General features: G+C 47.8%; 1 protein-coding gene across 8 annotated transcripts in view; it reads left to right on the top strand.

The window, feature by feature from the left end:
- Positions 1-12,058, top strand: part of DIP2C (disco interacting protein 2 homolog C) — a 404,917-nt gene that overhangs the window by 360,167 nt on the left and 32,692 nt on the right. For 6 of the 8 annotated variants that reach the window (XM_055296321.2, XM_055296318.2, XM_063609979.1 and 3 more), the window contains 2 exons: positions 7,655-7,684; positions 9,132-9,193. In XM_055296321.2, the coding sequence (XP_055152296.1) occupies positions 7,655-7,684; positions 9,132-9,193 (92 nt within the window). The remainder of the gene's footprint in view (positions 1-7,654; positions 7,685-9,131; positions 9,194-12,058) is intronic. The other 2 variants (XM_055296324.2, XM_055296319.2) reach the window with 1 other exon arrangement.

The following is a 12,058-nucleotide window of genomic DNA, read 5'->3' as shown; positions in this document are numbered from 1 at the left end:
GCTCTCAGTTTCCTTGTCCTCCTACACTGCTTTTAGGTGAAGTATTCAATAAGGTGCTGTTGGGGATTTTGAAAGCCTCAGGGAATGAGCCACCATCAGCAGGAACTTTATGCCCTTTCCTGCTGACACACGGCATCCCAGCCATTGCTGGGGATCATGGAAACTGTATTCCAGGTACCCTGCACATCAGCCAGCTTTCTGACCTGTAAGCAATGGAAACCTCCTTTGGCAGTTTGAGGCACCAGTGGGTGGCTCTCAGAACCACCAAGGGAGTAGGACCAGTGTTGGGACCGTGCGTCTAGGAACCACTTGTGCAGCAGCTTGTTCTTGTGAGGACACCACACCTTGAAGTCTGCACTGCTGACCTTGTTCCTGGACACGAGACTTCCCCACCAGCACAGCATTCCCCAAACCTGGATCATGTCCGGACACCTTCACTGCCGACAGCAAGAGCCCAATTGCTTTGTGCTGTAAATGGATCCAACTGGTTGATCATCTCCCCACACCCTAGCTTCCAGGAAGGCTGGGAAGGGGACTTCTGGTATTTTTACTTCCTATAGAGCCGCAAGGGCTCTGTATCCAAACAGGACTCAAAAAGTGGAGGAGTTCTCCCGATACAGGAGGACAGTTGAGATATATGGTGACTAAAGTGTGGCAATGGCGGCTGCTCCTGCCCCTCCCTTTGGCTGCCCAGCATCGCTGCGTTCGTCCTGCCCTCACGCATCTCCATAGCCCCAGGAAGCCACCGTGATGCAGCTGCTGCTTGTACATCTACTCAGGCACTCGCCCTTCATGCAAAGGGGAGACAAGCCAAAGCGTCTGGAATTACCATGACCGTCGTCAAACCCACGACTTTCTAGGCGATGCCTCCTCTTCCTCCGGTTCCATCACTGATATTCTGTGACCTACAGATGGAATTGTAAAATTTACAATTGAGGGATGAAGAGAGAGAAAAGGGGAGGAACATTCAAATTCTACCAGTGTTTTTGGATGTCTCAGGTGCCCTAGGCACTGGTGGACACTGCACTGAACAGATAATCTTGTTGGATCTGCAGGGTGCTAAGTGAGTCTTTCCATCTGTCTCCAGGAATGTTGGAATCACCACCGGAAGAGTCTTAGGGACCCAGGAGATCGTGATGAGGGTCCGAGGGCTGTAACTCCACAGCCTCAAGTGTTCGCCTGGCTTTCAGCGAGGGATTCTCTATCACAGTCACAGAACATGCCTGGCTTTTAGCCTATGTCTTGAACCAAAAAACAAGAATCTGAGTTCGTCATTCACTCAGTAAGTTCAACAAAAACAGCCGTGCCGCGTCACGTCTGGATGCTTTCATCTGCTCTGTGGCTCGGCAGCCGCTAAACTAAAGCCTTCCCAGGCCCTCTCTCTAAAGTGTCAGAGCACGGTGTCCAGGCTGCCAGCCTCATGGTGCTTTCTGCACAGCTACTCAGCTCTGCTGTGCCATTCAAAGCAGAAATAGGTAATATGTAAATGAGCAGGCATTGCCGTGCTTCAGTCAAACTTTATGAAAGCCAGTGTTTGGCTGCTCCTGATGACCAGCTTGCTGGTAGGTGGCCTGAGCTGGGTTCACACTGTCTGTGGCCCCCACCCCACCAGTAATCCATTCCAGAACCTCCATTTCCTGACACTTTGTCACCTGCATCAATGCCTGATGACAACATCCAGATCCATCCATTTGATGCCAACCATAGAAACAAGCTCAATTTGATTTTTGCAAATTTTTTAAAAAATATTTTGGAATTCCATTTTTTATTGAGATGTAGAAGTCAGAAGAGACTCTTGTTCCAACCATAACCATCAGAACAATCTGGTTAATACACAAATTCATCATTTTTAAGATCCATCAGGGAGCTGAAGACTCAAATGTAAATGAATTAAATTTCTTCCTAGGAGAAAAGAGACCTGTGTGTGGTTTTTCCCATGGCAGAGGAGCCAGGAGAAAGAATTTACCATAAAAAATGATAAAGCAAAAAGTTTCTGAACTTTTTAAAAAACATAAATGGCAGTATGTTGTTTACAAGGTAGATGAGAATCCCAGGGGAGTCCTAAAAGTGGATCCACTTTCTCTGAGGCACTCTGGACCTCTAGTGTGCAAAAGGCAGGGGCTCCTGAGGGCTGGGAGGTAAGCAGGAAAGCTGCTGGCACCCCCTCCAGGGGGGCCCAGATCACCCAGCAGAGCCCTGGCTCCCCTCCAGGGCGGCCTGGATCACCCAGCAGAGCCCTGGCTCCCCTCCAGGGCGGCCTGGATCACCCAGCAGAGCCCTGGCTCCCCCTCCAGGGCGGCCTGGATCACCCAGCAGAGCCCTGGCTCCCCCTCCAGGGCGGCCTGGATCACCCAGCAGAGCCCTGGCTCCCCCTCCAGGGCGGCCTGGATCACCCAGCAGAGCCCTGGCTACCCTCCAGGTCGGCCTGGATCACCCAACAGAGCCCTGGCTCCCCCTCCAGGGCGGCCTCGATCACCCAGCAGAGCCCTGGCTCCCCCTCCAGGGCGGCCTCGATCACCGTGGGAACTCCACTCACACTTCAACAACGGAGGTGGGATGAGGGCAGAGCACATCCCTCTGCAGCGCCCTTGCCCTTCACCATGTGTAATATATTTGCCTTCCAAAGGCTAGGGGTGAGACTGAAGAGAGAATCACCCAGTTACCTAAAGTGGGTGGAAGGTCTCCTACCGTTTGGAAAGCAGATCTCTCGCTGTGAAGCATAGAGGACATCCAGTGTCAGTGTTCAAGCCCAGCATCCAGATCCTGCCCATAGGCTTGTCAATTCTTTTCTGGGGGTAAATGTTATTTAATCTTTGCTGTTCTTTTAAATACAATCTTCGTTGTTCATAAAACATTGTGTTATATAATCAAAATTTAAAAGACCTGCAAAGAAGCAAGAGAATTGGACTCATGTTCATGACAGGAGACGGCCCCTAGAAAGAGTCAGTAGAAGAGACATGCTGGAGTTATCAGAGACTTTGAAATAGATGTGATCGGTGAGGCCAGGAATTCGTTGAAAAGGTCTACAACATCTATGAAGAGGCGCGGGGTATTGCAGAAAGATAAAAACTATGGAAAAAAAAACAAAATGGAAATGCTGGAAATGAAAACTAGAATTAGAAATAAAATTCCCATGGTTTAATAGGAGACTAGATACCGCAGAGGAAAGACTCATTGAATGAACTTGAAGTCTGATCAACAGAAATGACTTAAGCATAAAACAAAGAGAAAAGGCATGAAAATACAGTGGAACAGAGTGTCTGAGGCCCGTGGTCTAACATACCTGTAGCGATCGGAGCCCCAGAAGGAGCGGGTGAGAGAAAATGGGGCAAGAGAACAATCTGAAGACCTATGGCCAGGAGCGAAGGGAAGAATCAACACAAAGATTCAAGAAGCTCAGTCAACTCCAGGCAGAGTAAATGAGAAGAATCACACCCAGACACATTGTTGTCCAAACACTGAAAGTCAATGGCAGAGTGAATCTTAAAGCCCCTGCAGAAATAAAACTAAGTAGGGGGAAGTGACAAAAACAACCCTGAGTTCTCATCAGAAGTGCTGGAAGCCAGAATACAGTGGAGTCTGCATGCAGGCTGCTGAAAGAACTGATTCTCCTGCAGGAGATCTTTCGGAATGGAAGAGAAAAGCAGATACTTAGCCAACCTAGAGAATCCATCAGCAAATACGCATCACAAGAAATAGTAAGAATGTCTCAGGATGAAAATAAATGATAGCAAAATGAAGCCCAAATTTTTAAGAAGAAATGAAGAATACTGAAAAGGGTAAATACAAGAAAACGTTTTAGAATCTATCAATATGTAGACGTGTAAATATTTTTAGTTTGTTTTAAAAGTATTAACTGTTTAAAAATATGAACAGCTGAGGTGTTCGTAGCATGTGTAGAAATAACAGATGAGACAACAGGAAGTCGGGCTCCGGAAATGCACCATTGCAAGAATCTTCATTTTCATGACGCATAACGCTATGTGAAGATAGAATGCAATAAATCAGTAGGAATAACAGATGAGACAACAGGAAGTTGGGCCCAGGAAATGCACCGTTGCAAGAATCTTCATTTTCATAACGCATAACACTATGTGAAGATAGAATGCAATAAATCATGCAAAAAATACACAGAGAGTAAAGTGAAATCCCACAAATATTCTATTCATGAGAAAAGGAGGCAGGAAGGGAGAGACAGAACAAAATGGACAAGTAAAGAACCAACAGCAATCACACCAATAAGGACGTGAAAAGTAAATGAACTGTGGATGATGTGATTGCTGAGGCTAGAATGTCTGTATTCACCTCCAAAACTTCTGTGTTGAACTATAATCCCTAACGCAGTAGTATAAGACATGAGGCCTTTAGAAGGCGATTAGATCATGAGGATGGAGCCCTCACGAATGGGACTTCCGCCCTTATAAAAGAGGCCTAAAGGAACATGTTTATCCACTCTGCAGGTGCCTCGATCTGGGACTTGCTAGATTCCAGAGCTGTGAGCAAACATTACCTAGTCTAAGGTATTTCACAGCAGGGGGAGCAGACGAGCACAGAGGGACTGGTATCGCCAGACCCAGCCTCGTCCTGGTGCCTTCCCATGCACAGGAGAGGCAGGCACTGGCCACAGACCTTGGGAAGGACGGCGTCCAGCTGCTGGGTGATCTGGTGCAGCACAGGGAGGGCCGACCTCCCTCTCAGGCTTCTTTAAGGAAATCCTGGCTGGTGCCGAGTTTAGAAAGATGAGTTAGCAGTGATGAGAGTGGGGAGGGAAGAGCACTCTAGAAGCTGAGCTGAAGCCCCTGAAACTTCAGAGGGGTCAGGAAAGATGGGAAGAGGCCAGGGTGGCTAGAGAGGGAGGATGACAGAGGGCTGCACCACGCACTGGTCCTTTTCCCAAGATCAGTGGGAAATTGTTACAGGGCTTAAGGCAGGGACCTGTCATATTTAGCTACTCCTTTTGAAAAGATCACTGAGAGTACATCATTAAGGCTTCTCTAAGCCGGTAACATTTCCACAGCCCCCACATTTTAATGCAAATAGAGAAATTCTTTTGGAAATGGGAGTACAAAGAAGTAGTCAAATTTTGTGTCATTTTCCTTTCAATTTGAAGAGTGTCATTTGCCTAGAGACATACAACCCAAACTTTTTCTCGTCTTCTCAGACTTACCTAGCATACTACATAAGCCCAGTATCAGGTCTTTGGAGTTTGTTCGTTCGTTCACGCATTTCTACTTACTGTAGCCCTATGTGCAAGTACTAGGTTGTGCTAATATCATGGTGTGTGAATTGCTGAATAGTAAAATCACCAGTCAGCTTAAATGCTAAAATTAGTGCTGTTTTGTGTCTTCTATGCTGATATTTGGGATGTGAGTCTGTATATCTTCACCTGAGATTTAAATATAACTCATTTGTGCAATAAGCACTTAATACCTAATTGATATAATACTTTTATGTCAGTAAGAAAGTTATTTTTTGGTATATACATTTGTCCCTCAGTGGGGGACAGGTTTCCGGACTCCCTATGGATACCTAAGTCTGCAGACGCTCACGTCCCTGCTGGAAAATGGCACAGCATTTACATAGAACCCATACACATCCTCCGTGTACTTTAAATCATCTCTAATGACTTGTGATGCCGAATCCGATGTAAATGCTGTGTAAATAGTTGTACTGTATCATTCAGGGAATTACGACAAGAAAAAGTCTGTGCCTGTTCAGTACAGGTGCAATTTTTTCAAATATTTGTGATTCAAGGTTGGTTAAATCTAAAGATGCGAAACTCACAGATATGGAAGGCTGACTGCTTCACATTTTTATTATATAACTGGATTTTAATGTGAATCCTTTTTTCTCGTTAATATAACTTGCAGTTTCAAAAATGCTGTATATTTGTTTCTGAATGAGCTTTAGTTGGAATGGATAATGCTGTTTCTCTGTGGGTGCTTTTTGCAAGTATTTGGTCCTTAAATACTGAGGGGCATTCTTTCTTTTGCATTAGGGATCTCCGTATTTAAGGGAACACTGGCTAGCATTCTTTGGCAATATGAAGATTTTGTTAAATACTCCCTCAGTATGTATCTTGAAATTTCAGACTTTTTACCTCAGGGGTTTTATAATTTGGAAGCAGCTGTATCTTACCTCTTTATCTCCTTCACGTATTCTTCTCTATTAATGCTCAGGCCTACTTGGCTTCAGGCGCAGTGTTGCCTCCTCCACGTGGTACAAGATAGGAAACGAGGTACTAGCCACGTACATTTTTTCCTGAGATACCACCTTGAGCCATTATAACAATTTCTGAACTAGGATAATTTGGAGAGAATGTTGACTTATTTTTGTTCCAGTTAATATTTAGGTTTCAAGGAATGATGAAAGAAATTACTTAAATCATTGCATTCAGCTTAAATATATTCAGTAAAGGTCCACTATGTGTTTGGAGTGTACACACCTTTATTGGCCGGTTATTTTATTTATTCATGCCCTGCCTCCCTTTTTTAAACATAAGGATGCTGAGAGAGAGCAGTAGCCATACTTTCCCTAGTGAAGTAACAGAGAAGAGTGGAATCGTGATTTTCTTTTAAAATCTTGAACCGTTGCTTATTTTCATAGATTTGGCTCTGTTGTGAGTGGTGGCAGTTTTTCCATCTGGCTTTGTGACCAAATTTGAGCCTGAAGAAAACCACTTAGCTCCCTTTCCACTGCTCTGGCTGCTGTCTCTAGTGTCTGCCTGTTGTCATCATGGGGTTGTGGGTGGGTGCTGGGCCGTACACACAAAGAACAGGTGTGCATCAGTCCAGGCACCTGTGAAAAATCTTCGACTCTTCGTGCTTTTGGGGAATATTTGGGAAAGAGAGCTAAGTGACATAGGGAAAAACACCTTGCATCCAAGGAGCTTGCCCAAGTTGCTTTCTGGAATTGTCCAGCAGCTGGGGTAGATGATTTAATACGGGTAGCAGGCAGGGACCACAGCCATGGATGACGAGGAGGAGAAGAAAACAGAAGTTGGTGTCTCTGCTTGGGGAACAGCAACAGAGCACATTTGCTGGGGTGGAAACCCCTCCTGAGGCTGCTGAGCAGACTGTGTGAGAGTCCAGCGCTGGATTCTTTCAGGCTTCAGATGCACGTTGGCCTCTCCCTTTGCCTCATCGTGTAGGTGGAGAGAACTAGTGCTCTAACTGCAGGTGTAAAAACTCACAGCCTTTCCTTTGTTCCTGGAATCAGAACCTTGGAACTACCTCAACAGATTTAGCGAATGAAACTTGCACTCCCACGTCCCTCAGAAAGAAAGTGCGCCCTGAGTGAGACGGTGCAGTGCCACCATTTACCTTCTGTGTCCCTGCGCCGTGGTTAGTCACCTGCTACGCCCTCTTCTGTTGCTCCGTGGATATGTTGACATCTTTAAAACATTTCTTTTAGCCTTGTACAGTGGTTAATTTTAATGATTTCCATATTTGATGTTGTTTTTGACCTTCTTTTCATTTTGTTTCCTGCTTTTCGCATTCTCCTCCCCACCCCTCCCTCTTCTCCATCCCATTTTTCACTGTCGGGTCGTGTGTGTCTGTGTGTGTCTGTGTGTGTCTGTGTGTGTTGTGTGTGTTGGTTTCTGTTGTCTGGTGTTCTCTCCTCTCTTCTCATCCTCACCCTTCTGCTGCTGTAGCCTCATAGGCTGTGGACCCTGGCCGAGCAGGTAGGGGACTTTCCTGTCTGTCACACCCGTGCCTCCCTGCCCAGCCCCGCTGCCTTGCCCGCATCCAGCCGTGGGACAGACTAGCAGTTGAGTGCAGAGATTGGCCGGGGGTCTGCGGGCCCTGTGATCATGGGTGCTGCCGGCCGGGCAGTGTCACGTTCAGGCCTCACGCGTAGCCGACGCTGTCTTCCCAGGGTGCGCGGTCAGTGGTTCCTTTGCCAGTTTGGCCCATCTCTGTTTTACTTAATTCTCCACCTGTTTTCCATTTACTTATTTTTAATTGACCCTCCGTGGCTGTATTTTGCGTTACTCACTGTGGGCCGGCTCTCCGCTCAGTGCTGGTCTGTGGGGCGGCTTTGCTGAGCAGCCGGGGGTAGAGCTGTCACTGGGAGCGTCCGCCGGGAGGCTGACTCGCATGTGCTGTTCTTTTTCCCTGTCTCGGTGGTGAGATACCAGGGCCCAGGGTTACTGAGTACTACGGTATGTTTTAATGACATTGTCTTCTTTTTTTCTCATATATAAGCAATATAAGAAAATTTTGTGCCTTTAGTACAAAAATTGGAATTCTCTCCTGAAGAATTTTAGTGTAATTCTTCAAATGAATTCTGAAGGGCTCCCTTATTTTTTGGCACATTTATTGTAGGTTTAGTCTTTTTACAACCAAGGTATTGTACTGCCTTCCCCAAAAATGGATGTACAGTGCAGCCTTCATGATACTGCTCTTCTGTGGACAGAGGTCACTGGTCAGAAGTCAGAATGGTCTAATTTTTCAGGCAATTTATGGTGCCAAGAAAAGATTTCTGGACTCCTGTGTAAAATCAACAGCGCAATGGAATGGCTCAGACCACAAAGTCCTGCCCAGCTTACCAGGATATTACCAGGATAAAATACCCCTTCTCTGACTTATGTCTTGGCCAGCAATGCTCTCCTCAGGCCAGAGAGCCAGAGCACCAGCAGAGCCCGGAGGAGCAAGATGCTCCCCTCAGCTCTTCCTCCCTGGCCTGTCCATCCACATCACGCATCTGCTTCACTGTCCTGGGCCCTAAAAAGACACCTTTTGTTGTTAAAGGTGGATGCATGTAGTAAAAATTTCTCCGCACAGATGCTTCATATCCTTCCAACCTGCTTTTCAGCCGCCATCTTGGCAGTTTCAGCCTTCCCTTTTTTTGGCACAGTGCGTGGCTTGTCTCCTTTCTTTCCTTTTTTTATATATTGGCAGTCAAGCTGTGTGAATCCAGTATTATCCTAATAAGATATTCCTTCTGGAATTTAGGTTATCAAACTGAAAGTTAGCAGGTGCCTTTGAAAGGTTGCTGGTCTAAGTGTTTTTAGTTTTATTTTTCACTTTAAGATTTTACAAAAGAAATGTTTCCTAGCTAGTAGAAGCACAGACCCCAGTCTCCTTCCACGTAAACTTGAGTTAACCACTCTGTGTTGTTGCTTGCAGGGAACCTCAGGACCTGACCCAACCACTGTCTACGTGGACATGAGAGCCCTGAGACATGACAGGTACTGTACGCTTCTGGGTTTTTTTCTTTTTTTCCTTTTTTTGTTTTGTTCTGTGGTCTTGCATGCAGGTATCCATCTAGAAGAAGGGGTGCACATGATGTTCATCTGCCCAGAGTGTAACGGTCTCATGAGTGAAGTGGTGGGGTTAGGCATTGGCTTGAACTTTGCAACTGAAAACTCTGGCCAGGCGCGGTGGCTCACGCCTGTAATCCCAGGACTTTGGGAGGCTGAGGTAAGTGGATCACCTGAGGTCAGGAGTTCAAGACCAGCCTGGGCAACATGGCGAAACCCCGTCTCCACTAAAAATTACCCAGGTTTGGTGGTGGGCACTTGTAATCCCAGCTACTTGGGAGGCTGAGTTAGGAGAATTGCTTGAAACTGGGAGGCAGAGGTTACAGTGAGCTGAGATTGCACCTCTGCATTCCAGCCTGGGCAACAGAGCGAGACCCCATCTCAAAAAAAAAAAAGAGAAAAGAAAAGAAAGAAACTGTGTTGCAGGACAGCAGTGGCAGGTGTGATAGCAGGAGTGTGGCCAGAGCTGCTTTATCTGACCGTCTCACTGGAAGGCAGGCACTTGGTTCTTTTCCTTCCTATTTTAGGCACCATTTTGCCCCCGTTGTAGAATGTCAGCATCCTGCCCACGTTTCTTTACATGAACGGAAATGTTTTGTGAAGGTGCTTGAAATAGGGGTTAGGGGTCAGGTTACCTTCTCTATGTGGCCTCCTAAGCGCCCCCTGAGAAGAAAAGTTGAATTCTTGGTGAGAGTGTGAGAACTCCAGAAGGCAGGGATGGGGTTGAGCAGGATGAGAAGCCCTTTAGGGGAATCTCTGCCTGCCAAGGAGGACCCACTAAGATGCCAGAGAGGAAGGAAAGAAGGCGTCATTTTTACTGCAGACTTCCCCCGTTGAAACAGATCATTTTCCACTTGGTGACTGTGGAGGTGCCCGTTCATTGTTGCTAGGTGAAATGAGTGGGACATGGTGCCTTCCCTTGTCGCTGTCAGCAGCCGCTCCGTGACCTGTTGCTGTGTGTGCCTGTGCCCCCAGGGATGTCTGGCGTGTCTGGAGGCATTTTCGATCAGCACAAGTTGGGCAGTGGCTCAGCTGGCATCTGGTGGGGGGAGGCCAGGGATGTCCCAACAGCCTGCATGGGACGGCCAGTGGCTGAGAGCTCACATGCCAGGGCCAGAAGCCATGCCCGCCCTGACGGTTCACACTCGTAGATGCGTGCCTGGCCCTGTGGCTCTTCCATCAGGCCCTCCGGTAGACAGAACCACTGGCTGCACAGTTACAAAGTCACAGAAGAGTGGTGGCCACCTAGGAGCCCTCAGGAGGCCCTGCAGGCTGAGGGCCAGAGGCAACGCCTGCCCCCAAGGCCACCAGCTGCCAGGGACAAAGTTCAGTCTGGAACACTCAGAAAAATAAAAAATGTAGTTTTAGATTAGATAACTTGTTTCTGGGCATAGAGTTTTCTAAATAATCACTTCTGGGCATTAAAACAAATCTACCTGACTCCCCATAAGAATTATTTGGAAAATATCTCATAATTGTGTAACTTCCTGAAGAAGTGAGCAGTAGCTCATCAAATAACACATGTATGTAGTTCTGTCTATGGCCTGGCCCTCAAAGCGTAACTTTTTCCCTGACTAGGCTGCTAGCTGCTTTGGAAAGCATCTGAAATGGAAGTGAGAGTATGTAGGAACAGGAGCTGGCGGTGCAGTTCACTTTCCCACACACCACTGCATGGCTCTGGTCAGCACCCACTCCGCTGACTCTCGCTGCTAGCTGGCCTAGGCTCTCACCCTTGAGCAGTGTTGAGGGGAGCCCTCGGATGCCAGACATCTTCACGAGACTCAGAGCAGACCCCCATCCTCAGCATTTTACATACAAAGAAGAAAAGCAGTCTGGCTCTACACTGCAGAGCGACTTCCTTTCACCGGGCCCTGCCCAGGCACCCCCGAACCCTCCCTGCTGCCCTCCGGATGGACCGTGTGCTGCTCTTCCTCCCATGCCCTCGGGTGGGACACGCTGCCCTTCCCTCCCAGCTTCTGGGGCTGCTCTCACTCTTCTCATTCCTTTCAGTTTTTTTCTCCACGATGTTCTCTCTTTGACCTTTCTGACTGGGTCTGTCTGTGGTCCCCTCCGTCTGGCTGGGCCCCTTCTCCCTTACCCCCGGTGCAGAGAATCTCAGCGGCATCCCAGCCTTGCTTTCTGATGCCCCCACCACCCACTCACAGTCCGCAGCCCCCAGCCCACCTCCAAGGAGTCTGGCCCCAGGGCCTTTTCTCCAGTCCTCCAAGCTCAGCTCCAAAGCCCTCGCCTTCCTTAAACCTGCCTTAAATATTCCCAGGTAAAAATGTCATCCAGCTTTAATCTCTAGCATCACCTTTGACCTTTACCAGCATGTAACATGCCTCATGCTGCAGCCACTGGCAGAGGGGGCTCTGGGTCACACAGGTCAGAAGTCAGCTCCTCTGGGACGAGGTATTACGCTCTGTAACCTCAGTTTCCCTCTTGCCTTAGTCCGTTTCCGTTTCTATAAAGGAACACCTGAGGCTGGGTGATTTATAAAGAAAAGAAGTGCATTTGGCACAGAGTTCTGCAGGCTGTACAGGAAGTGTGGTGCCTGCATCTGCCTCTGGTCAGGCTTCAGGGAGCTTCACTCATGGTGGAGGGAAAGAGGAGCCGCAAGTGCAGAGATCACGTGGTGGGAGGAGGGGCCAGACTGTTTTTAGCCACCGGCTCTCCCGGGAGCTGGTAGAGCAAGAACCTGCTCACCCCCAGGGAGGGCCTGCATCTATCATGAGGGATCTGCCTCCATGACTCCGACTCCTCCATTAGGCCCCACATCCAACCGTGGGAATC

Source organism: Symphalangus syndactylus, chromosome 10 (assembly GCF_028878055.3).
Source record: "Symphalangus syndactylus isolate Jambi chromosome 10, NHGRI_mSymSyn1-v2.1_pri, whole genome shotgun sequence".
Lineage (NCBI taxonomy): Eukaryota > Metazoa > Chordata > Mammalia > Primates > Hylobatidae > Symphalangus > Symphalangus syndactylus.
This window is presented reverse-complemented; position numbering and strand designations above follow the sequence as displayed.